This window comes from Coregonus clupeaformis, chromosome 15 (assembly GCF_020615455.1).
Source record: "Coregonus clupeaformis isolate EN_2021a chromosome 15, ASM2061545v1, whole genome shotgun sequence".
Classification (NCBI taxonomy): Eukaryota; Metazoa; Chordata; class Actinopteri; order Salmoniformes; family Salmonidae; genus Coregonus; species Coregonus clupeaformis.
Genome location: NC_059206.1, coordinates 56,345,128 through 56,372,418, shown reverse-complemented (window position 1 = coordinate 56,372,418; position 27,291 = coordinate 56,345,128). Strand labels below are relative to the sequence as shown.

The following is a 27,291-nucleotide window of genomic DNA, read 5'->3' as shown; positions in this document are numbered from 1 at the left end:
TAAAGCCTGTGTGTCTATGTATGCGGATAACTCAACACTATACACGTCAGCTACTATAGTGAGTGAAATCACTGCAATGCTTAACAAAGAGCTACAGTCAGTTTCAGAATTAGTGGCAAGAAATACACTACCAGTCAAAAGTTTGGACACCTACTCATTCAAGGGCTTTTCTTTATTTTTAAAATGTTTTACATTGTAGAATAATAGTGAAGACATCAAAACTATAAAATAACACATATGGAATCATGTAGTAACCAAAAAGTGTTAAACAAATCAAAATATATGTTATATTTGAGATTCTTGAAATAGCTACCCTTTGCATTGATGACAGCTTTGCACACTCTTGGCATTCTCTCAACCAGCTTCATGAGGTAGTCACCTGGAATGCATTTCAATTAACAGGTGTGCCTTCTTAAAAGTTAATTTGTGGAATTTCTTTCCTTCTTAATGCATTTGATCAGTTGTGTTGTGACAAGGTAAGGGGGTATTCAGAAGATAGCCCTATTTAGTAAAAAACCAAGTCCATATTATGGCAAGAACAGCTCAAATAAGCAAAGAGAAATGACAGTCCATCATTACTTTAAGACATGAAGAACAGTCAATACTGAAAATGTCAAGAACTTTGAAAGTTTCTTCATGTGCAGTGTCAAAAACCATCAAGCGCTATGATGAAACTGGTTCTCATGAGGAGCGCCACAGGAAAGGAAGACCCAGAGTTACCAGCCTCAGAAATTGCAGCCCAAATAAATGCTTCACAGAGTTCAAGTAACAGACACCACTAAAGGACAGCAATAAGAAGAAGAGACTTGCTTGGGCCAATAAACACCAGCAATGGACATTAGACCGGTGGAAATGTGTCCTTTGGTCTGGAGTCCAAATTTGAGATTTTTGGTTCAAACCGCCATGTCTATGTGAGACGCGTTGTGGGTGAACGGATGATCTCTGCATGTGTAGTTCCCACCGTAAAGCATGGAGGAGGAGGTGTTATGGTGTGGGGGTGCTTTGCTGGTGGCACAGTCTGTGATTTATTTAGAATTCAAGGCAAACTTAACCAGCACGGCTACCACAGCATTCTGCAGCGTATGCCATCCAATCTGGTTTGGGCTTAGTGGGACTATCATTTGTTTTTCAACAGGACAATGACCCAACACACCTTCAGGCTGTGTAAGGGCTATTTTACTAAGAAGGAGAGTAATGGAGTGTTGCATCAGATGACCTGGCCTCCACAATCCCCCGACCGATATGTGGGAACTCCTTCAAAACTGTTGGAAAAGCATTCCAGGTGAAGCTGGTTGAGAGAATGCCAAGAGTGTGCAAAGCTGTCATCAAGGCAAAGGGTGGCTATTTGAAGAATCTCAAATATAAAATATATTTTGATTTGTTTAACACTTCTTTGGTTCCTATATATTTCCATTTGTGTTAGTTCATACTTTTGATAACTTCACTATTATTCTACAATGTAAAAAAAATAGTACAAATAAAGAAAAACCCTTGAATGAGTAGGTGTGTCCAACATTTTGGGGCGGCAGGTAGCTTAGTGGGTAAGAGTGTTGTGCCAGTAACTGAAAGGTCGCTGGTTCTAATCCCAGAGCCGACTAGATGAAAAATCTGTCGATGTGCCCTTATGCAAGGCACTTAACCCTAATTGCTCCTGTAAGCGTCTGCTAAATGACTAAAATGTTTTGACTGGTACTGTAAGATAGTCCTAAATATTTCTAAAACTAAAAGCATTGTATTTGGGACAAATCATTCCCTAAACCCTAAACCTCAACTAAATTTTGTAATGAATAATGTGGAAATTGAACAAGTTGAGGTCAAGTTGTCATGGTCGGAACATGTTGATGCAACAGTAGCTAAGATGGGGAGAGGTATGTCCATAATAAAGTGCTGCTCTACCTTCTTAACAACACTATCAACAAGGCAGGTCCTACAGGCCCTAATTTTGTCACACCTAGACTACTGTCCAGTCGTGTGGTCAGGTGCCACAAAGAGAGACTTAGGAAAATTACAATTGGCTCAGAACAGGGCAGCACAGCTGGCCCTTAAATGTACACGTATAGCTAACATTCATAATATGCATGTCATGCCAATCTCTCATGGCCCAAAGTGGAGGAGAGATTGACTTCATCACTACTTGTTTTTGTAAGAAGTATTGACATGTTGAATGCACCGAGCTGTCTGTTTAAACTACTAGCACACAGCTCGAACACCTATGCATACCGCACAAGACTTACCACCAGAGGTCTCTTCACAATCTCCAAGTCCAGAACAGGCTATGGGAGGCACACAGTACTACATAGAGCCATGGCTACATGGAACTCTATTCCACATCAGGTAACTGATGCAAGCAGTAGAATGAGATTTTTTTTAAAACTGATAAAAATACACCTTATGGAACATTGGGGACTGTGAAGACACACACACACAGGCACAGCCACACGCTTACACATACACATGATAAGACACGCACTCTACACACACGTACACATGGATTTTGTATTGTAGATATGTGGTACTAGAGTAGTGGCCTGAGGGAACACACTTAATGTGTTGTGAAAAGTGTTATGAAATGTAATGTCATGTAATATTTTAAATTGTACTGTATATAACAGCCTTAATATTGCTTGACCCCAGGGGATCCTTAATAAATACAAATACAAATTACAGCGTCATAGCATCTGTAATTAGATAAAGTGTATCAGTCATCTAGCCATCTTGGCCCTTATGTTGTGAGTAGTAGTGATGAGTTATGAGGCAGTGCATCCCTATTCTGATCCCAGATCTGTTTGTGACAATGTGATTATGAAAGCAATGGATATCGCATCCTGTCTAGGCCCTTACCTTGAGGAACTCAAACTCTGTCTCTGCCTCGGTGGCACCGTAGTATGTGCTGTGTAGTTTGGGCAGTTCTTCCTTGATGGAGCTCTGGTCAATCTTATCCAGTACAGAGGCAGACAGGTCATGTTCAAGCCTGAAGTACATATTTCCATGGAGCTAAAACAGATGAGGAGAGATGGCATTATTTTAGCTATTAACATAGACTATAGAGTTGGTTTCCCAGACCCAGATTAAGCCTACTCCTGGACTAAAGGGTACGTTCCAATGGAGAGTCTCAATTGAAAGTGATTTTATGTCCAGAAATAGGCTTAATATTGGTCAGGGAAACCATACAATTGTAGTACTAATATAGTAATTGCATTTATTTTGTATTAATACTGAAGAGAAGGGATACCTCTGCTTTGTAGTCACCGAACTCTGCCTGCAGTGCGAGGGATGCCAGGAGCATGGCATTCTCCATGTCACAGCGCATCCTCTCCTCCAAGATATCCTTGCTCAGCTGCAAGTAGTACTGGTGTTTCGTCATGGTGTGCCTGGAGTGGAACATAGTATTTACACTTTATTCTGAAGTAGGCGACTGTTGTCTAACTGAGGGCTAGTTTCACTTAATCAAAAGGCTCTGACTAGCCTGGTCCCAGATCTGTTTGTGTTGTGTAGTCCTATTGGTTGTTGTTGTTGTCATGCTTGGCACAAAGATCTGGGACCAGGGCCCATATTCATAAAGTATCTCAGAGTAGGAGTGCAGATCTAGGATATAAACTGGAACGCATCCATATAAACATATTCATTATGATCTTAAAGGCAAAACTGATCCTAGATCAGCATTCCTTCTCTGAGACATTTTATGAATACGGGCCCAAGCTAGACTCTGACAGGGAATGGCAGATGATTCCACTGTCTTACTGTATGAAGTGGACATCATCCAGGAAGAACTTAATGCGTAGGAACAGATTGAACTGGATGTGTGGTTTCTTCTTCTTGGGTTTGTCCTTCCACCCCTCGGGAGCCACTTTGGACAGCTTGGCATCAGGATCAATGAAGAAAAACTCAATATCTGTAGGAACACACAGATGGAGGCAAGGTGAGAGAGAAATCAGGGAGGAGGTAGAGGGGGAGGTGGGGGAGAGTGAGAGATAACATAGGAACAAATCAGCATGAGCTGCCATGTGTCTCTTTGCACACGTACACAGTCACACTGAAAATAACAACATATAAACTTACAGAACGTCAGAAGCAGCCTGACAATTAGATAGCAGGGGAAATAAAAAGTAGGAAATCAACAAGTTTTGGTTTATATGGGTCAGTAGGAGGGCAGAAGAGTGCAGACAGAGACAGACACACACGCGCACACACACAGGATGAAGTTTATTCACCCATACCATACCTTTGAGGCAGGCCAGGCCGAAGAGATGGTGCTCCACTAGTCCAACATGAGCCACCACCATGTCCAGTACGTCCTTACACACAGCCTTGACGTCACAGCTCAGCTCCAGCTTCTGGCCATTCAGCAGAACCACCCCCACCTTCCTCTGGACCTCCTCCAGCTTCCAATGCTTGTTCTGGGGTAGAGAAACAAGAAGGGAGAGGTCAGTTCCATTATATTGACCACCAGACCTGGGATCTCTCTGCTCCAGATCTGGGTATATATATATATATAGTACCAATCAAAAGTTTGGACACACCTACTCATTCCAGGGTTTTTCTTTATTTTTACTATTTTTCTACATTGTAGAATAATAGTGAAGACATCAAAACTATGAAATAACACATATGAAATCATGTAGTAACCAAAAAAGTGTTAAACAAATCAAAATATATTTTATGTTTGAGATTCTTCATATAGTCGACCCTTTGCCTTGATGACAGCTTTGCACACTCTTGGCATTCTCTCAACCAGCTTCACCTGGAATGCTTTTCCAACAGTCTTGAAGGAGTTCCCACATATGCTGAGCACTTGTTGGCAGCTTTTCCTTCACTCTGCGGTCCGCCTCATCCCAAACCATCTCAATTGGGTTGAGGTCGGGGGGATTGTGGAGGCCAGGTCATCTGATGCAGCACTCCATCACTCTCCTTAGTCAGATTGCCCTTACACAGCCTGGAGGTGTGTGTTGAGTCATTGTCCTATTGAAAAACAAATTATATTCCCACTAAGCCCAAACCAGATGGGATGGCGTATCGCTGCAGAATGCTGTGGTAGCCATGCTGGTTAAGTGTGCCTTGAATTCGAATTAAATGACAGACAGTGTCACCAGCAAAGCACCTCAACACCATAACAAGGTAGTCCTCCTCCATGCTTTATGGTGGGAAATACACATGCGGAGATCATCCATTCACCCACACCGCATCTCACAAAGCCACGGTGGTTGGAACCAAAAATCTCCAATTTGGACTCCAGACCAAAGGACACATTTCCACCGGTTTAATGTCCATTGCTCATGTTTCTTGGCCCAAGCAAGTCTCTTCTTCTTATTGGTGTCCTTTAGTAGTGGTTTCTTTGCAGCAATTCGACCATGAAGGCCTGATTCACACAATCTCCTCTGAACAGTTGATGTTGAGATGTATCTGTTACTTGAACTCTATGAAGCATTTATTTGGGCTGCAATTTCTGAGGCTGGTAACTCTAATGAATTTATCCTCTGCAGCAGAGGAAACTCTGGGTCTTCCTTTGAGAGCATGAGAGCCAGTTTCATCATAGCGCTTGATGGTTTTTGCAACTGCACTTGAAGAAACTTTCAAAGTTCTTGACATTTTCCGTTTTGACTGACCTTCATGTCTTAAAGTAATGATGGACTGTCATTTCTTTTTGCTTATTTGAGCTGTTCTTGCCATAATATGGACTTGGTATTTTACCAAATAGGGCTATCTTCTGTATACCACCCCTACCTTGTCACAACACAACTGATTGGCTCAAACGCATTAAGAGGGAAAGAAATTCCACAAATTAACTTTTAAGAAAGCACACCTGTTAGTTAAAATGCATTCCAGGTGACTACCTCATGAAGCTCGTTGAGAGAATGCCAAGAGTGTGCAAAGCTGTCATCAAGGCAAAGGGTGGCTATTTGAAGAATCTCAAATATAAAATATATTTTGATTTGTTTAACACTTTTTTGGTTACTACATAATTCCATATGTTTTATTGAATCATTTTGATGTCTTCACTATTAATCTACAATGTAGAAAATTGTAAAAAGAAAGAAAAACCCTTGAATGAGTAGGTGATCTAAAACTGTGGACCGTGTGTGTGTGTGTGTGTGTGTGTATATATATATACGACAGAGTTTGATTGAGCATGCTTGGAGTTGCCAGGTGGGCAGGGTTAGGGTTTGCACTTTTGGAACTATTTCATTGGTTCCACTGTGGCCAGGTAGGCTCAATCAAGAACAGTTACAGTGGGGAGAACAAGTATTTGATACACTGCCGATTTTGCAGGTTTTCCTACTTACAAAGCATGTAGAGGTCTGTAATTTTTATCATAGGTACACTTCAACTGTGAGAGACGGAATCTAAAACAAAAATCCAGAAAATCACATTGTATGATTTATAAGTAATTAATTTGCATTTTATTGCATGACATAAGTATTTGATCACTTACCAACCAGTAAGAATTCCGGCTCTCACAGACCTGATAGTTTTTCTTTAAGAAGCCCTCCTGTTCTCCACTCATTACCTGTATTAACTGCACCTGTTTGAACTCATTACCTGTATAAAAGACACCTGTCCACACACTCAATCAAACAGACTCCAACCTCTCCACAATGGCCAAGACCAGAGAGCTGTGTAAGGACATCAGGGATAAAATTGTAGACCTGCACAAGGCTGGGATGGGCTACAGGACAATAAGCAAGCAGCTTGGTGAGAAGGCAACAACTGTTGGTGCAATTATTAGAAAATGGAAGAAGTTCAAGATGACGGTCAATCACCCTTGGTCTGGGGCTCCATGCATGATCTCACCTCGTGGGGCATCAATGATCATGTGGAAGGTGAGGTATCAGCCCAGAACTACAAGGCAGGACCTGGTCAATGACCTGAAGAGAGCTGGGACCACAGTCTCAAAGAAAACCATTAGTAACACACTACGCCGTCATGGATTAAAATCCAGCAGCGCACGCAAGGTCCCCCTACTCAAGCCAGCGCATGTCCAGGCCCATCTGAAGTTTGCCAATGACCATCTGGATGATCCAGAGGAGGAATGGGAGAAGGTCATGTGGTCTGATGAGACAAAAATAAAGTTTTTTTTGGTCTAAACTCCACTCGCCGTGTTTGGAGGAAGAAGAAGGATGAGTACAACCCCAAGAACACCATCCCAACCGTGAAGCATGGAGGTGGAAACATCATTCTTTGGGGATGCTTTTCTGCAAAGGGGACAGGATGACTGCACCGTATTGAGGGGATGGGGCCATGTATCGCGAGATCTTGGCCAACAACCTCCTTCCCTCAGTAAGATGGGTCGTGGCTGGGTCTTCCAGCATGACAACGACCCAAAACACACAGCCAGGGCAACTAAGGAGTGGCTCCGTAAGAAGCATATCAAGGTCCTGGAGTGGCCTAGCCAGTCTCCAGACCTGAACCCAATAGAAAATCTTTGGAGGGAGCTGAAAGTCCGTATTGCCCAGTGACAGCCCCGAAACCTGAAGGATCTGGAGAAGGTCTGTATGGAGGAGTGGGCCAAAATCCCTGCTGCAGTGTGTGCAAACCTGGTCAAGACCTACAGGAAACGTGTGATCTCTGTAATTGCAAACAAAGGTTTCTGTACCAAATATTAAGTTCTGCTTTTCTGATGTATCAAATACTTATGTTATGCAATAAAATGCACATTATTACTTAAAAATCATACAATGTGATTTTCTGGATTTTTGTTTTAGATTCCGTCTCTCACAGTTGAAGTGTACCTATGATAAAAAATGACAGACCACTTTGTAAGTAGGAAAACCTGCAAAATCGGCAGTGTATCAAATACTTCTTCTCCCCACTGTAAATGATTCAAACGAAAGCAAATACGGTTTGAACCCAGATCTGAAGAGGAGAGGAAGGACCTTTTCCATTCCATTCCATTCCACTGTCATAACCCTCACTCCATCAACCACTGTCTCTAATCAGCCTGCTCCACTAGCCTGTGTGAAACACATTGATGTAATGAGTCTCACCATTATTGAAGAAGGAACAGTTAAGGGAACACATGGCTCATTCGTCATCTTCACAAATTCAGGACCAAAGAAATTCTGCAGTGGGGAAGAAAAACAGTGTACAGAGTAAGAAGAGGTTGAATTACACACACATACTGTACTATGTTGTGCTGTAATATTAGGCCTATATGTTCTATCTGAATCAGCAGCTGTGTTTCACAAAGACACAATTCAAAGATACAGCTTTGATCTAGCTCTAAACCTGAGAGGTAGGGAGGCTACAGTAGATTTGCGGTGTGGTAGTGAGTGTAGGAGTGGATATGTTAGCACAATCTACCTTAGGTCTGCGTTGGTGTGGTAGTGTGTGTGGTAGCTGGCGTGAGTAGTACATACCCTAGGGTTGCAATGGTGTGGTAGTGTGGCATTAAGAGGGTCTCGGAGGTCCAGCATGGAGTTGTGTGCCAGGGCCAGGGGCTCATCTCCGGGAAAGAGGCCTGAGGTACGGCGGTCATCCCCTGGGTAGAGGGAGGCTTGGGACAGCCTGTTATCCAGGTAAGCCTGGATCCTTTGAACCTCCTCCTCCTGTCGCTGGAGCATCAGCTCTGCTCCTACCAGCCCCTTGTCTGCTGCACCTTCATACAACCTGCATGGGAAGGACATAGAACAGAGTTTCCTGTGTGTTATATACAGTACCAGTCAAAAGTTTGGACCCACCTACTCATTCAAGGATTTTTCTTAATTTTACATTACAATACATTGTAGAATAATAGTAAAGACATCAAAACTATGAAATAACACATATGGAATCATGTAGTAACCAAAAAAGTGGCATTCTCAACCAGCTTCATGAGGTAGTCACCTGGAATGCATTTCAATTAATAGGTGTGCTATCTTAAAAGTTAATTTGTGGAATTTCTTTCCTTCTTAATGCGTTTGAGCCAATCAGTTGTGTTGTGACAAGGTAGTGGTGGTTTATAGAAAACAACCCTATTTGGTAAAATAACAAGTCCATATTATGGCAAGAACAGCTCAAATAAGCAAAGAGAAATGACAGTTCATCAATACTTTAAGACATGAAGGTCAGTCAATCCGGAAAATGTCAAGAACTTTGAAAGTTTCTTCAAGTGTAGTCGCAAAAACCATCAACCGCTATGATGAAACTGGCTCTCATGAGGACCACCACAGGAAAGGAAGAGCCAGAGTTACCTATGCTGCAGAGGATAAGTTCATTAGAGTTCACTGCACCTCGGATTGCAGCCCAAATAAATGCTTCACAGAGTTCAAGTAACAGACACATCTCAACATCAACTGTTCAGAGGAGACTGCGTGAATCAGGCCTTCATGGTCGAATTGCTGCAAAGAAACCACTACTAAAGGACACCAATAATAAGAAGAGACTTGCTTGGGCCAAGAAACAAGAGCAATGGACATTAGATCGGTGGAAATATGTCCTTTGGTCTAAAGAGTCCAAATTTGAGATTTTTGGTTCCAACTGCTGTGTCTTTGTGAGACGCAGAGTAGGTGAACGGATGATCTCTGCATGTGTGGTACCCACCATGAAGCATGGAGGAGGAGGTGTGATGGTGTGGGGGTGCTTTGCTGGTGACACTGTCAGTGAATTATTTAGAATTCAAGGCACACTTAACCAGCATGGCTACCACAGCATTCTGCAGCGATACGTCATCCCATCTGGTTTGGGCTTAGTGGGACTCTCATTTGTTTTACAACAGGACTATGACCCAACACACCTCCAGGCTGTGTAAGGGCTATTTGACCAAGGAGAGTGATGGAGTGCTGCATCAGATGACCTGGCCTCCACAATCCCCCGACCTCAACCCAATTGAGATGGTTTCGGATGGGTTGGACCGCAGAGTGAAGGAAAGGCAGCCAACAAGTGCCTAGCATATGTGGGAACTCCTTGAACTGTTGGAAAAGCATTCCTCATGAAGCTGGTTGAGAGAATGCCAAGAGTGTGCAAAGCTGTCCTCAAGGCAAAGGGTGGCTACTTTGAAGAATCTCAAACATAAAATATATTTTGATTTGTTTAACACTCTTTTGGTTACTACATGATTCCATATGTGTTATTTCATAGTTTTGATATAGTCACTATTATTCTACAATGTAGAAAACACTAAAAATAAAGAAAATCCCTTGAATGAGTAGGTGTGTCCAAACTTTTGACTGGTACTGTATATTTCCACACTATAGACGGGTTGGTTGTTTAGCTACAAAACCGATGCGTGCACAACTGTGGGGAAAAACAGATGGGTTTGGCTTAGATTGTTGGTAACATATAAAATATATTTAGTCTCCAATGTTTATTGAAAATACATTTGCACAATGAGCACTTGTCTCTCAAATACATTGTTACAGTTGTTGGTTAGCTAGCTAGTGAATTATAGCCATATTAGCAAAGACGTGACATCGGTCAAAACAAGAACAAGATAAAACTAGCTGAAACGAGCCACCTACAATTCCCCACACGGCAGCTTCTTGTCATTGTTGCTAGCTATCTGGCCATCCAGAATCACAAAAGCACACAGCGTTCTGCCTTATTGAAGTGCATGCATTGTTTTCGTGATGTTGTTAGCTAACCCGTCTCTGAGGTTGTAATAATAATGTGAAATTTTGAAAATTATGATAATGCCCTTTTAGTGTAAGAGCCTGAAATTTCAACCTGTTTTGGTGGGTTGGAGTTTTGGCCTGCCTAAATTATACTGAACAAAAATATGGACGCATGAATGTAAAGTGTTGGTCCCATGTTTTATGAGCTAAAATAAAAGATCCAAGAAATGTTTCATACACACAAAAAGCTTATTTCTCTAAAATGTTGTGCACAAATTTGTTTACCTATCTGTTCGTGAGCATTTTTCGTTTGCCAAGATAATCCATCCACCTGACAGGTGTGGCATATCAAGAAGCTGATTAAATAGCATGATCATTACACAGGCGCACCTTGTGCTGGGGACAATAAAAGGCCACTCTAAAATGTGAGTTCTCTCACACAATGCCTCCAACGTCGTTTTAGAGAATTTGGCAGTACGTCCAAACGGCCTCACAACCACAGACCACAGGTAACCACACCAGCCCAGGACCTCCATATCCGGCTTCTTCACCTGTGGGATCGTCTGAGACCAAACTGTTGGTTTTCACTACCAAAGAATTTCTGCACAAACTGTCAGAAACAATCTTAGGGAAGCTCATCTGCGTGCTCGTCGTCCTCACCAGGGTCTTGACCTCACTGCAGTTCGGTGTCGTAACCGATTTCAGTGAGCAAAGGCTCACCTCTGATGGCCACTGGCATGCTGGAGAAGTGTGCTCTTCACGGATTAATCCTGGTTTCAACTGTACCGGGCAGATGGCAGACGTGTATGACGTCGTGTGGGCGAGAGGTTTGCTGATGTCAACGTTGTGAAACTGAGTGCCCCATGATGGCGGTGGGGTTATACTATGGGCAGGCACAAGCTACACACAACAAACACAATTGCATTTTATCAATGGCAATTTGAATGCACAAAGATCTGCCGCCATCACCTCATGTTTCAGCATGATAATGTACGGCTCCATGTCGCAAGGATCTGTACACAATTCCTGGAAGCTGAAAATGTTCCAGTTCTTCCATGGCCTGCATACTCACCAGACGTGTCACCCATTGAGCATGTTTGGGATACTCTGGATCGACGTGTACAACAGCGTAGTCCAGATCCCGCTAACATCCAGCAACTTCGCACAGCCATTGGAGAGGAGTGGGACAACATTCCACAGGCCACAATCAACAGCCTGATCAACTCTATGCGAAGGAGATGTGTCGCGCTGCATTTTACATTTACATTTTAGTCATTTAGCAAACGCTCCAGAGCGATTTACAAGAGAAATTAGGGTTAAGGGCTCAAGGGCACATCAACAGATCTGGGATTAGAACCAGCAACCTTTCGGTTACTGGCCCAACACTCTTAACTGCTAGGCTACCTGCCCCCGATGCATAAGGCAAATGGTGGTTACACCAGATACTGACTGGTTTTCTGATCTACGCCCCTACCTATTTTTTTAAGGTACTGTGACCAACAGATGCATATCTGGATTCCCAGTCATGTGAAACCCATAGATTAGGGCCTAATGAAGTTATTTCAATTGACTGATTTCCTTATATGAACTGTAACTCAGTAAAATATTAGAAATTGTTGCATGTTGCATTCATATTTTTGTTCAGTGTAGTTAATAGACCAATAAGAAAGAGTTCCAATTCTCTCTGCCACTAACAGCTAGTTTTCATTTTCCCCCTCCCCAGTCAGACCACTCCCAGACAGTCTTAGCTAAATTATTGCTTGAGAAATTGCTCTTCGCTAAAAAGCTATATTTGTTTATTTATTTTTTTACAATTTTAATTGAAAATGATCACAGTAAGGTATTTAATTGTTACCCAGAAATAATATGATGTTGACTTTAAAACGGCTGCATTGGACCTTTGTCACACCCTGGCTCTGGGGACTCTAGTATGTTGAGCCAGGGTGTGAGTTTTCATGTGTGTTGGTTCTAGTTGTTGTATATCTATGTTGGCCAGGGTGGCTCCCAATCAGAGACGGCTGTAGCTCGTTGTCTCTGATTGGGAGTCATACTTAGGTAGCCGTTAGGCATTCATTCATTGTGGTTTCTTGTTCGTGTTGGTTTGTGTTTGACCATTGACTGTCACGTCATCGTTTTGTTGTTTTGATCGTGTGATCATTATATAAATAAATATGTTCGCATTCAACGCTGTGCCTTGGTCCTCCTCTGTTCCCGACGAGCGAGACAGAAGAAACCACCAAGACTGGACCAAGCAGCGTGTCCAGGAGCCATCGCCAGGGAGATCTCTAGCAGATCTCCTTCGCCTCCTCGACTGGGTCAAGCCGGGTGAGGAAGAGAAGGGCTTGACATGGAAGCAGAAGGGCGAAAGGCTGGCGAGGGACATGGAGACCTGGTCCACGGGTAGGAGAGACGCCCAGAACATTTTTAGGGGGGGGCTAACGCCGTGGACGACGGGCCAGCAGGAGACCGCGGCAGAGCGGCCCAGCGCGTTGGCAGAGGAGGCCGCCAGGTTACGGGGGCCACTGGTCGAAGAGGGGATGGAAGGTGTAGAGGCACGGCGAGAGGTACTGGGGTGTGTTACCAGTCCGGTCCATTCCAGATCCCTGCGTAGGACCAGTGGTGTGTGTCCCCAGTACGGTCCGGCCTGTTCCTGCTCCCCGCACCAAGTCAGTGGTGCGCTTCGTCAGCCCGGCTCGGCCCGTTCCTGCTCCCCGCACCAAGTCAGTGGTGCGCTTCGTCAGCCCGGCTCGGCCCGTTCCTGCTCCCCGCACCAAGTCAGTGGTGCGCTTCGTCAGCCCGGCTCGGCCCGTTCCTGCTCCCCGCACCAAGTCAGTGGTGCGCTTCGTCAGCCCGGCTCGGCCCGTTCCTGCTCCCCGCACCAAGTCAGTGGTGCGCTTCGTCAGCCCGGTTCGGCCCGCTCCTGCTCCCCACACCAAGCCAGTGGTGGGCGTCGTCAGTCCGGCACAGCCCGTGCCTGTTCCACTGGTGCCTGGTTCAGCACGGGTCAGCTGCTTCACGCCGGAGCTAGAGCAATCCGCTCCACCAGTGTGCAGTCCAGCTCCGGTCAGCAGGGCCAGACCGGACCAGGGGTACTTTGGGGGGTTAGAGAGCGAGTGGGGATCATGCCCGGAGCCGGATCCGCCGCCAAGGTGGAGTGCCCACCTGGTCCCTCCCCTGTGGTATTTGGTTGGCGCGGTCGGAGTCCGCGCCTTTAGGGGGGGGGTACTGTCACGCCCTGGCTCTGGGGACTCTAGTATGTTGAGCCAGGGTGTGAGTTTTCATGTGTGTTGGTTCTAGTTGTTGTATATCTATGTTGGCCAGGGTGGCTCCCAATCAGAGACGGCTGTAGCTCGTTGTCTCTGATTGGGAGTCATACTTAGGTAGCCGTTAGGCATTCATTCATTGTGGTTTCTTGTTCGTGTTGGTTTGTGTTTGACCATTGACTGTCACGTCATCGTTTTGTTGTTTTGATCGTGTGATCATTATATAAATAAATATGTTCGCATTCAACGCTGCGCCTTGGTCCTCCTCTGTTCCCGATGAGCGTGACAACCTTTAAAACATTATAGAAGGGAAGTGTTGCTAGGGTACACAATAGTAGGTCTTTGTAGATAAAAGGTGCTCTTTGGTAAAAGGGGTAAATTGGTCATCAAAAAGAAAAGAGGACCAAGACACTCTTCATATAATTATATATCCACAGGGAAAAGCACACACATCTAATAATTAAAATGCCTTTATTTGTATGGCATGTTCAATGGAACAAAGATTTCAAAACTCTGATGCGTTTCCTTCGTCAGGGAGTGCCATACAAATAAAGGCATTTTACTTATATGAAGAGTGCCTTGGTCCTCCTTTCTTTTTGATGACATTAATACCTGTTCTAAATTACAGATAAGCATACCGGTTCTACGCAATACATTTCTATCTGAACATTCTGTAATGTTGCACCCATAAAAATAGAATCTAGAGGCCTAGAGTTGTCTAGTGTCTAAGCCGCTGCCTCCGGCACACGTCTACAGTGTCAACATATGTTCGAATCTGGCCTACTGCCCTTTTACACAACCATTATCTTTCCCCGCTGTCATCCTCTGTCTCTATCTGTTTAACAAAGTCAGAAAATACCTTACAAATATATATTTTTAAAGTCTCATTCTAATTCTGTGGTTGCACATTCATACAGTCTGCAGAAGACAGGGGTGAGGAGATGTTTCAGATAGAAATGCAATAAATAGAACTGCCATGATTCCTTATTCTAAATGACCCAGACAAGCATATCTGTTCTACATTAAACATTTATATCTGGACATCATATGGTGACAAGGTTAAATGCCTGAGAAAGGTTGTGTAAACTCATTACATTGTGCATCGTTGGTTTTATGGTAAGGAGAAATATCATTTTATAGATATGAAATCAGAAATTCAACACACTCTTTAATTGATGTGATACGGCCCTGACCACTGAACTTTACACTAAAGCTTTGAGTCACATAAACTACAATTTTAAGCCTCTCATCAAATTACAATCTGAACGGCTTTAAAATGTGAAGGTTTAATGTGAAAATCTGAAGCACCAGAACATATCAGTAAAAACCAAACGGCACTAGGACAGAGGATAATTGCTCTGCCATGTTTTAAGCATCCGTGTCACGGCCGGTTTGGGCTGGTATTACTGTCAACACTTTGCATGGAGTTAGAGATGTAAATTTGGGACACACACACACACACGCTGTGTGATGCCAAAGATTAGAGTCAGATCAGTGCTGAATGGTGTTTTCACATCACAGTGACCTCCGCGCACATGCATGTGACCCGACCCAGCCGTTTGGTGTGTGTGTGTGGATCCACTCTGTGGCCCTGTGCCCTCTGTCTCTGCCTACACACAGGATCAATTATGAAATCAAACTGATTAACTACACCACACTACAGCACTACAGCCCAGCAGAGAGCCAGCAGTTGGCTGCTGTTAGACTGTTACCATGACAGCCCACTACTAGACTGAGTCCCAAATGACACCTTATTCCCCATGCCAGTGGTTCCCAACATTTGTTGGTTACCGTACCACCAACTGAATATTGCTCTGCCCGGAGTACCCCTGAAGTACCCCCTGATGTGCATTTTACCAGTAACCCTATGGACTCATGAGTCTTTTCAAGTACCCCCTCTGGATAGGCCAGGGGCTTGGTAAACACTTCCCAATGTAGTGCACTACCTTTGACCAGGGCTCTGGTGAAAAGTAGTCCACTAAATCGGAATCGGGTGCCATTTCAGAAACACCCTTAGACTAGAGGGACATGTTATACATTAACTTAGTCATCAAGGGGTGTCGCAGGGCCATCATACACCCCACAGGTAAGGCTACTTCAAGAAGTAAATGTTAACATTACCCTTTAAGAAGTAAACCTTACCCTATAGCAGGTGTGAATGACTGAAATTGAGTAGGGATCATTTACATAGTATACATAGACTGATTTTCCTTATAGAAAACTCCACTGACTTCCAAGAAGAGGGACATCTTCCATACCTTAAGTACGACACACCTCCCAACACTAAAACATATTTGTTGGCCTGAAGTGATTAATAAGGAGAATCCAGACACTGCACTTGATGAATTTATTAAACTGCTTCTTCCAATTATTGATAAACATGCACATGTTAAGAAACTGACTGTTAGAACAGTTAAGCTCTCAATGGAATGATGAGGAATTGAAAAACTGTATGGTTGAAAGAGATGGGGCAAAAGGAGTGGCTAATAAGTCAGGCTCCACATCTGACTGGCTGACTTACTGCAAATTGACTAAACAAAAAGAAGAAGAAACTGTATTATGAAGCCATGATCAAGTACTTTAAATGAAATTAAGGGGCAGCAAGACAAATTTAACTCCATCTTTCATTAAATCAGATGACTTATTCATCTCAAAACCATTTGATGTTGCCAATTATTTTAATGAAATGCCAACAACAAACAGTGAGCCATCATACTCATACTTTTAAGTTAAGTTATCGATCAATAATTATAAACCTCCTGGCATGGTAGCTGACTCAATAGCCACTCCTGTTGAAAAAAAAGAACACTAGCGGTCAAAAAACATCTACTCATTCAAGGGTTTATCTTTTTAAAAAAAAACTATTTTCTACATTGTATAATAATAGTGAAGACATCAAAACTATGAAATAACATATATGGAATCATGTAGTAACCCAAAAAGTGTTAAACAAATCAAAATATATTCTATATTTGAGATTCTTCAAATAGCCACCCTTTGCCTTGATGACAGCTTTGCACACTCTTGGCATTCTCTCACCCAGCTTCACTTGGAATGCTTTTCCAACAGTCTTGAATGAGTTCCCACATATGCTGAGCACTTGTTGGCTGCTTTTCCTTCACTCTGCGGTCCGACTCATCCCAAACCATCTCAATTTGGTTGAGGTCGGGGGATTGTGGAGGCCGGGTCATCTGATGTAGCACCCCATCACTCTCCTTCTTGGTAAAATAGCCCTTACACAGCCTGGAGATGTGTTTGGTCATTGTCCGTATCACTGCAGAATGCTGTGGTTGCCATGCGGGTTAAGTATGCCTTGAATTCTAAATAAACCACAGACAGTGTCACCAGCAAAGCACCCCCACACCATAACACCTCGTCCTCCATGCTTTATGGTGGGAAATACACATGCGGAGATAATCCGTTCACCCACACCGCGTCTCACAATGACAAGGCGGTTGGAACCAAAAATCTACAATTTGGACTCCAGACCAAAGGACAAGTTTCCACCGGTCTAATGTCCATTGCTCATGTTGTTTTGCCCAAGCAAGTCTCTTCTTCTTATTGGTGTCCTTTAGTAGTGGTTTCTTTGCAGCAATTTGACCATGAAGGCCTGATTCACACAGTCCCCTCTGAACAGTTGATATTGAGATGTGTCTGTTACTTGAAGCATTTATTTGGGCTGCAATCCGAGGTGCAGTGAACTCTAATGAACTTATACTCTGCAGCAGAGGTAACTCTGGGTCTTCCTTTCCTGTGGCGGTCCTCATGAGAGCCAGATGGTTTTTGCGACTGCACTTGAAGAAACTTTCAAAGTTCTTGAAATGTTCCGAATTGACTGACCTTCATGTCTTAAAGCAATGATGGAATATCATTTCTCTGTGCTTATTTGAGCCGTTCTTGCCATAATATGGACTTGGTCTTTTACCAAATAGGGCTATCTTCTGTATACCACCCCTACCTTGTCACAACACAACTGATTGGTTCAAACGCATTAAGAAGGAAATAAATTCCACAAATTAACAAGGCACACCTGTTAATTGAAATGCATTCCAGGTGACTACCTCATGAAGCTGGTTGAGAGAACGTCAAGAGTGTGCAAAGCATTCATCAAGGCAAAGGGTGGCCACTTTGAATAATCTCAAATATAAACATATTTAACACTTTTTTGGTTACTACATGATTCCATATGTGTTATTTCATAGTTTTGATGTCTTCACTATTATTCTACAATGTAGAAAATAGTACAAATAAAGAAAAACCCTTGAATGAGTAGGTGTGTCCAAACTTTTGACTGGTACTGTATTTAACTGCATTAATGTTGCTGGAACCAAGGAAGAGTAGCTGCTGCCAAGGCAGCAGCTAATGGGGATCCTTAATAAATACATATAAATATAAATTAAATTTGATACAAATCATTCCCTAAGTTCTAGAACTCAGCTGAATCTGGTAATGAATGGAGTGGCTGTTGAGCAAGTTGAGGAGAATAAATTACCTGGTTTTACCTTAGATTGTAAACTGTCATGGTCAAAAGATATTGATTCAATGGTTATAAAGATTGGGAGGTCTGTCCATGATAAAGAGATGCTCTGCTTTTTTGACACCACACTCCACCATAGCAAGTCCTGCAGGGTCTAGTTAAGCTGCAGCTGGCCCAGAACAACGCGGCATGCTAATATCAATGCCAGTCTCTCTTGGCTAAAAGTTGAGGAAAGACTGACTGGATCGCTTCTTGTTTTTATAAGAAACATTAGTCAACTTACACATAGCACTGACACACACTTATCCCACCAGACATGCCACCAGGGGTCTTTCACAGTCGCCAGGTCCAGAACAAATTCAAGAAAACATACAGTATTATACAGAGCCATGATTGCATGGAACTCTCTTCCATCTCATATAGCGCAAGTGAACAGCAAACCTAGTTTAAAAAAACAAATAAAGCAACACCTCACGGCACAACGCATCTCCCTCATGTGACCTACTTTTTTTGTGTATGTACTGACACACAGTATGTGTAATTTATAGATGCAAACACACAGACACTACATGTTAAAGTTTTTAAATATATAAAGTATATGCAATGTATTTATCGTTATGTGTCGGACCCCAGTAAGACAATGGGGATCCTAATAAAATCCCAAAACTATGTTGCCGGTCGGTCGTGTGCAACGTGAGCGGCGTGAGAGTAGCTTCACCCCAAGCTACCTTTAGCTGAACATTAACAGGTCGCTAATCTGGGTCAGGGTTTGTAATGTTACTATGGACCAAGGTATGTGTCGCTAAAGGAGGACTCAGAGGCATGTGGCCTGCATGAGTGACCACTAGGAATGTGAGAGTGGAGAAAGTCACAGAGACAGAGCGAGAGGGTCGTGTTCATTAGGCACCAAACGGAAGAAAACAGACAAACAGGGAAGGATGACCTGGACTCGTCAAATAAGAAACGCTCATTAATTTTCTGTTATGAAATGTTTCAAAACCCTTTCCGTTGTGTGCCCTTATGAATGCAACCCAGGTGAAACTCTTAGTAGGAAGTGAGGAAATGAAGGTAAAGTGTGGCTAGTGAGACAGGTGATAGCTCAGTTGAGGGTATGTACCTGTGCCTCTGTGTGTTGTGGCTGGTGAGAGACATGCCGTCATGGTCTGAGAGAGCCACCTGGGAGCTGTACCGCCTCACTTCCTCTGGTTTCTTAGCTGGAACAGTACAGATAGGAGTTACTGTTTAAGTCTTACATTATAATCTGGAGGCGAAAGAAACGCACACCTGTTTAGGCGAGGTGCTGGCCAGCGGAGTAAAACACTTGAAAAAGAAAAAGGAGAGCCGCACACTCTAGGAGCTCAGATGCAATAATTTAATAACCTAATAACCAACGTTTCGTCAGACAAGCTGTCTTCATCATGGTATAATGACAAACACTGCGGGTCACTAGTTTATATAGTGTCAAAGGACACACACAGGTGTCTGTTATCATGGCCAGGAGTGGATTGATATCATTGGTTAATTTACAGATATAAATAGAACATATAAAAAACAAATGGATAGCATATGATCATAGATACAATTTGGCTACAAAGGCCTACAAACATTTACAATGAATAGTAAAATCACAATAATCACAAGAATGGCTTCAGATCAAAGTCTACATTGATCTTTAAGTTAAAGATCCAGGCAGCCTCTAGTTTTAACAATAAATTGTCCTCTCCTAGGGAGGGTGACGTGTTTGATGCCGATATAACGTTGGGACAAAATCGAGTGGTTCGCTTCCAAAAAGCTCCTCCTTCCCATGACAGACGCAGGAGGGAGGCCGCTTAATTCTATCCACTCCCGTCTGACCAACGCTCTACAACCAGCGCCTCATCCGCATCCGCTTCCAACGAGAGACTGGGCCGACAGAAGTGCGGAGGTGGCCGCGGTCACGAGTACCGACGAGATGTCGTCCCCGACGGGGTATGAAGAAACGACTACCAGAGGCAGAGGGAACCGTTCACTCGGTCCCAGAACCCACGGGACTGAGTGTCTTTAATTTATCAAGCAAGATATTGAGCCCTGCTCATGTCTCCTTGCTTAATAAAGGGTTATCTTTTGTGCCTACAACTCAGTGTAACGATTTCGATGTTAAGGTACACATGTAAATTTTTTTGGGAAACATCCGTTTAAGGGAATACTTCAGTTCCCCAAATTGTGATATTTCAATTGAACATGTAGACTGCTCACCTGCACATACTCCGACTCCTTTTAGAAGTAAGAGTTATTTTGTACCTCCAGCCAATTGCAATCACTCTATTGAGACATATTGCAGACTCGTTGAAAAAGATGTTGGTAATCTCCTTAAGAACAAACATGAGTTCATATCTTTCCATAATTTACCTAAGGATGAAAAACAAGCTTTGCTTGATTTACAATCCGATACGTCAGTCCTTACCCGCCCTGTTGATAAGGGTGGGTCAGTTGTACTCATGGATAGGACAGTTTATGTAAATGAGTGTCATAGACAACTACTTCACAACACTTTTTACAAGAATTTCAAAAGTGACCCCACTTCCCAATTTCAGAACACTATCTTCACTGTCTTAGATGGGTATTTAAGTTCTGGTCAAATCACCAAAGAATAACATTATTTTTTGGCTTTCAACACCCTAAAATTGCCACTGTACTTTGCCTAAATTACACAAGAATGTTGCAAAACCTTCAGGGTGTTCTATTGTAGCGGGCATTGATGCAGTAACGTCCCCTTTATCGACTTTTGTTGACTTTTTTATTAGACCACTCGCAGAACAGCTCCCCTCCTTTGTAAAGGACACCAGCAGTATGATATCTATTATTGAATCTCTTGATCCTCTCCCTGAGAATATTTTGTTAGTTACTTTTGATGCATTATAACATTGGCTGAAATAGTACTCACATACATGACGAAGGGTACTGCTATGGGATCCCCTATGGCTCCTAACTATGCTAATTTGTATGTGGGTTACATGGAGAAATTCTCAATCTTCTCAAAAATGTTTTCTTGCCTAACATTATTATTTGGAAACGGTACATTGATATTTTTGTTCTATTGAGGGGTGATGCAAAACAGCTCCAGGCATTCCATGCTTTTCTTAACTCTTGTTCTGAGCACCTGAGATTTACTATGCAATCTGACACATGTCAAATCAGTTTCCTTGATCTTCTGATTTTGTGTGAGGATAATGTTCTATACACTGATCTTTACAGGAAACCTACTGATCATAACAGTTTGTTGAGGGCTGATAGCTGTCACCCGCTTCCCTTGAAAAACAATTTGCCCTACAACTAATTCTGTCGAATCAAAAGAATTTGCAAAAAACTATCAGATTTCGATAGAAATACGGCTCAGACGCAAATAAATTTAAAGGAGAGGGGGTACAAAAATTGTCAGATTAATACTTCCATTGAGAAAATCGAAAATAAATCGAGACATGATCTCTTTCAAGGACAGTCTTGCAAAAATACGCTTTCTTTCATTCTTACTACCCGCTATTCAAAGTGCTCTGAACAAATTAAGGGAATTGTTCAAACATTTGCACATTCTAAGATCTGATGACAGTATCGGTAATGTGTTTTCGGACCCTCACTTGGTCGTATTCTCGAAGGGGGCAGAAATCTCAAAGATCAATTGGTAAACTGTGATTTACCACCCCAAAATACCCCTGCACAACATCTATTTGCACCTCTACCAGATGGAAACTACAAGTGTAATGGCTGCGCTCGATGCAATGGCACTTAATAATGTAGATCCTTCAAACACCCCCAAACAGGGAAACAAATCCCAATCAAAGGTGTTATCACATGCTCCACTAAGGCAGTTATCTATCTTATACCGTGAAGGAAAAAAGTATTTGATCCCCTCTCAATCAGAAAGATTTCTGGCTCCCAGGTGTCTTTTATACAGGTAACGAGCTGAGATTAGGAGCACACTCTTAAAGGGAGTGCTCCTAATCTCAGTTTGTTACCTGTATAAAAGACACCTGTCCACAGAAGCAATCAATCAATCAGATTCCAAACTCTCCACCATGGCCAAGACCAAAGAGCTCTCCAAGGATGTCAGGGACAAGATTGTAGACCTACACAGGGTTGGAATGGGCTACAAACAGCTTGGTGAGAAGGTGACAACAGTTGGTGCGATTATTCGCAAATGGAAGAAACACAAAATAACTGTCAATCTCCCTCGGCCTGGGGCTCCATGCAAGATCTCACATCGTGGAGTTGCAATGATCATGAGAACGGTGAGGAATCAGCCCAGAACTACACGGGAGGATCTTGTCAATGATCTCAAGGCAGCTGAGACCATAGTCACCAAGAAAACAATTGGTAACACACTACGCCATGAAGGACTGAAATCCTGCAGCGCCCGCATCTGAAGTTTGCCAATGAACATCTGAATGATTCAGAGGAGAACTTTGGCATCAACTCAACTCGCCGTGTTTGGAGGAGGAGGAATGCTGCCTATGACCCCAAGAACACCATCCCCACCGTCAAACATGGAGGTGAAAACATTATGCTTTGGGGGTGTTTTTCTGCTAAGGGGACAGGACAACTTCACCGCATCAAAGGGACGATGGACGGGGCCATGTACCGTCAAATCTTGGGTGAGAACCTCCTTCCCTCAGCCAGGGCATTGAAAATAGGTCGTGGATGGGTATTCCAGCATGACAATGACCCAAAACACACGGCCAAGGCAACAAAGGAGTGGCTCAAGAAGAAGCACATTAAGGTCCTGGAGTGGCCTAGCCAGTCTCCAGACCTTAATCCCATAGAAAATCTGTGGAGGGAGCTGAAGGTTCCAGTTGCCAAACGTCAGCCTCAAAACCTTAATGACTTGGAGAAGATCTGCAAAGAAGAGTGGAACAAAATCCCTCCTGAGATGTGTGCCAACCTGGTGGCCAACTACAGGAAACATCTGACCTCTGTGATTGCCAACAAGGCTTTCGCCACCAAGTACTAAGTCATGTTTTGCAGAGGGGTCAAATACTTATTTCCCTCATTAAAATGCAAATCAATTTATAACTTTTTTGACATGCGTTTTTCTGGATTTTTTTGTTGTTATTCTGTCTCTCACTGTTCAAATAAACCTACCATTAAAATTATAGACTGATCATGTCTTTGTCAGTGGGCAAACGTACAAAATCAGCAGGGGATCAAATACTTTTTTCCCTCACTGTAACTTGTCCTTGTGGTAAAAATTATGTGGGTAAAACGAAGTGCGAATTAAAATAATCTTGGTGCATTGTAGCACCATTAGGTGCAAAAAACTCAACGTACCCAGTTGCGGCCCACTTTATGGAAGCGAACCACTCGATTTCGTCCCTACGTTATATCGGCATCGAACACGTCACCCTCCCTAGGAGAGGGAGTGACCTCGACAATTTATTGTTAAAACGAGAGGCTGCCTGGATCTTTAATTTAAAGACCCTTGCTCCCTTCGGTCTCAACGTAGACTTTGATCTGAAGCCATTCTTGTGATTATTGTGATTATGCTATTCATTGTAAATGTTTGTAGGCCTTTGTAGCAAAATTGTATCTATGATCGTATGCTATCCATTTGTTTTTTATATGTAAATTAACCAAATGACATAAATGTGGCTACAGTGAGTGTTTCCTAAAGATCAAACAGTTGATCAAGATAACATTAGCTAAATGTGTCAGTGAAGTTGCTGGTGATACATACTGTAATTTCCTTACCAAGACTGAGGAGACATAAAGTCCCTTGTAAGCTTAAAGTTCTGAGTTATACCGGTAGGTATGCATTTTAACGTTTTGTGTTTACTCAAATGTCCATAGGTAAAGATGAGGATATGCTACCGTGTCTGTAGTCTGGATCTGAGGAGTCTACTGAGGGCTTTCACTGGATGAGCTGTAGTCACTGTGGTACCTCCGGTGGGTGTGGAGAGGGTCTGGGAGACAGAATTATTACATCAGAGTTATTATATTGCATCTTCTATGGTCTGAAACACACAATCAGACATTCACTCAGACAGTAGAGAAGCTGCAGTGTGTAAAATATTTTTCAAGCGAGAACAGTCACTGCATCATAGCCCTAGACCTTTTGGTCTCACAGCTCTCACATATGTGGCACAGCATAATTTTGAAACAGAAAAACAAGTTTGATCCATGATGCCATATTCCATGTTCTTACCAAAGACATTTAAATAAATTCATTTTAAGATGATTTTGACTGATTAGAAGAAGAAGTTAACTCAGGAGAAATATAACCCACACACACACACATGGAGAGACAGATACTGTGTCCCAAATGGCACCCTATTCCCTATATAGTGGCCTACTTTTGACCAGGTGGCATTTGGGAGCTCAGAGCAGTAGTTCCTTTCCAACTGCTGGAATGTGATTCTCCCAAATCCTCCTTGGACTGAACATGAACTAAAGCCTAGTGGAGACTACCGTAAGATATACAAATAACTCATGCCAGGGCAAGTAAACAAACATGGAGAGATGGCATGAAAAGTCCCTATAATCAGATAGAAACTAGCATGAATAATAGGTGAAGCCAGCTAGCTTCAAGTTGCCAAGTGTCGTACATCTTCCTCTCTAGTCTTGACAGCCTCAGGCTGGGCTGGCTGTGCGAGAGTCAGCACTGAGGCAGGGCTGTGTCAGAAACGAGTTGACTAAATGAAGCAGTGCCTTGGGCTGTGGCTGTGTGAGAGGCAAACTGACTGGATCATGAAGCAGAAGCTCACGCAGGGTTGGCTGGGTGAAAGCAAGGCAGGGTTGTCTGAGAGTTGACTGGATAGAGCAGAGCTTTGGTTGGAAACTCCCATTGCCAAGCTTCCCTCTCTGATCGTTTGACCTCTACTACTCATCACCATGACACACTGGCTATGTCCTCAAATCTAACTTGCCTAGTACTTACTTAAACTGCATACTACATACTTAATCTGCTTACTGTATAGTAATAGTACTACATACTATTTAAAATGTACTATACAGTAAAAACAAATGCAGTAAGCAACAAATATCAATATACTAGGCTCATCCATACGTTCATTTTGGTACAGCGCGTCAATTTATCTGATTATCAACTGTTGTCAAACACACATAAGTCTGAAATGACTAGTCTCTTCCTCAGTTGTGTGTGGCGAATTCTACTAGATCATGTATGACATCCGGGTATGAGTATGACATCCGAGCATTTAAAGCATACTTTTTTTTCCTCACATACTATAGTTATGGAATACCTTAGAAAACAAATTACACCTGGATTCCTTGGTGTGGACAGGGCAGTTTAAAGCTCTGTTGTTAAATGAGTTTACAGAAGTGTGCAATTGTATCAATTGATTATAATAACTTGTTGTAATAACCTGATGTAATATATTTATAGCTGTCTTGCAGTTTTTATATTTTGTTGTTGTGTTGATAAAATGTTTGTCCTCAGGGCACTATTGCAAATGAGACACTGGTCTCAATTGGGCTCCCCTGAATAAACAAAAGTAAAAAAATAAAATAAAAAAAATTATATACTTTCGCATACCCAAAATACCAAATATTTAGAACGCAAGTATGGGTATTCGGACACGGCACCAATCTAAATGGTATAGTACCACACACCTACTGTACTACTATACCACACTTTCTGCATAGTACAGTAATAGGTGAAAGCACTTAGGCCTGTGATGGATCACCATAACATGTTTGTCCTCAATGACAACAACCCTAGAAGTTGGCAAGACAGCACAAACAGGTCTTGGACGAGGCGAGGATCATTACACTTTTTATCAAACTTCCGGGGCGACAAAAGTGGGACAACCATGACGTCCAGCGAACATACATTTATGTAAACTATGCATGAAAAAAACTTCCTTAAAATTTTAGCTGCTCTTCACAGATGAATCCCGGTTTCAACTGTACCGGGCAGATGGCAGACAGTGTGTATGGCGTTGTGTGGACGAGCGGTTTCATCCGCCGCCATCATCTCATGTTTCAGCATTATAATGCACGGCCCTACAGTGAGGGAAAAAAAGTATTTGATCCCCTGTTGATTTTGTACGTTTGCCCACTGAAAAAGACATGATCAGTCTATAATTTTAATGGAAGGTTTATTTGAACAGTGAGAGACAGAATAACAAAAAAAAATTCCAGAACAATGCATGTCATAAATGTTATAAATTGATTTACATTTTAAATGAGGGAAATAAGTATTTGACCCCTCTGCAAAACATGACTTAGTACTTGGTGGCAAAACCCTTGTTGGCAATCACAGAGGTCAGACGTTTCTTGTAGTTGGCCACCAGGTTTGCACACATCTCAGGAGGGATTTTGGCCCACTCCTCCATACAGACCTTCTCCAGATCCTTCAGGTTTCGGGGCTGTCGCTGGGCAATACGGACTTTCAGCTCCCTCCAAAGATTTTCTATTGGGTTCAGGTCTGGAGACTGGCTAGGCCACTCCAGGACCTTGAGATGCTTCTTACGGAGCCACTCCTTAGTTGCCCTGGCTGTGTGTTTCGGGTCGTTGTCATGCTGGAAGACCCAGCCACGACCCATCTTCAATGCTCTTACTAAGGGAAGGAGGTTGTTGGCCAAGATCTCACGACACATGGCCCCATCCATCCTCCCCTCGATACGGTGCAGTCGTCCTGTCCCCTTTGCAGAAAAGCATCCCCAAAGAATGATGTTTCCACCTCCATGCTTAACGGTTGGGATGGTGTTCTTGGGGTTGGCCCCATCCATCCTCGATACGGTGCAGTCGTCCTGTCCCCTTTGCAGAAAAGCATCCCCAAAGAATGATGTTTCCACCTCCATGCTTAACGGTTGGGATGGTGTTCTTGGGGTTGTACTCATCCTTCTTCTTCCTCCAAACATGGCGAGTGGAGTTTAGACCAAAAAGCTATATTTTTGTCTCATCAGACCACATGACCTTCTCCCATTCCTCCTCTGGATCATCCAGATGGTCATTGGCAAACTTCAGACGGGCCTGGACATGCGCTGGTTTGAGCAGGGGGACCTTGCGTGCACTGCAGGATTTTAATCCA

At 43.0% G+C, this 27,291-nt stretch overlaps 1 protein-coding gene across 1 annotated transcript in view; it reads right to left on the bottom strand.

The window, feature by feature from the left end:
• The window catches only part of LOC121583528 (tyrosine-protein phosphatase non-receptor type 13-like), a 150,176-nt gene that overhangs the window by 102,998 nt on the left and 19,887 nt on the right, over window positions 1-27,291 (bottom strand). The window contains 9 exon segments of the mRNA XM_045225454.1: window positions 2,842-2,994; window positions 3,233-3,371; window positions 3,742-3,892; window positions 4,223-4,397; window positions 7,983-8,057; window positions 8,355-8,604; window positions 19,384-19,480; window positions 24,108-24,146; window positions 24,149-24,199. Coding sequence (XP_045081389.1) covers window positions 2,842-2,994; window positions 3,233-3,371; window positions 3,742-3,892; window positions 4,223-4,397; window positions 7,983-8,057; window positions 8,355-8,604; window positions 19,384-19,480; window positions 24,108-24,146; window positions 24,149-24,199 — 1,130 coding nt within the window.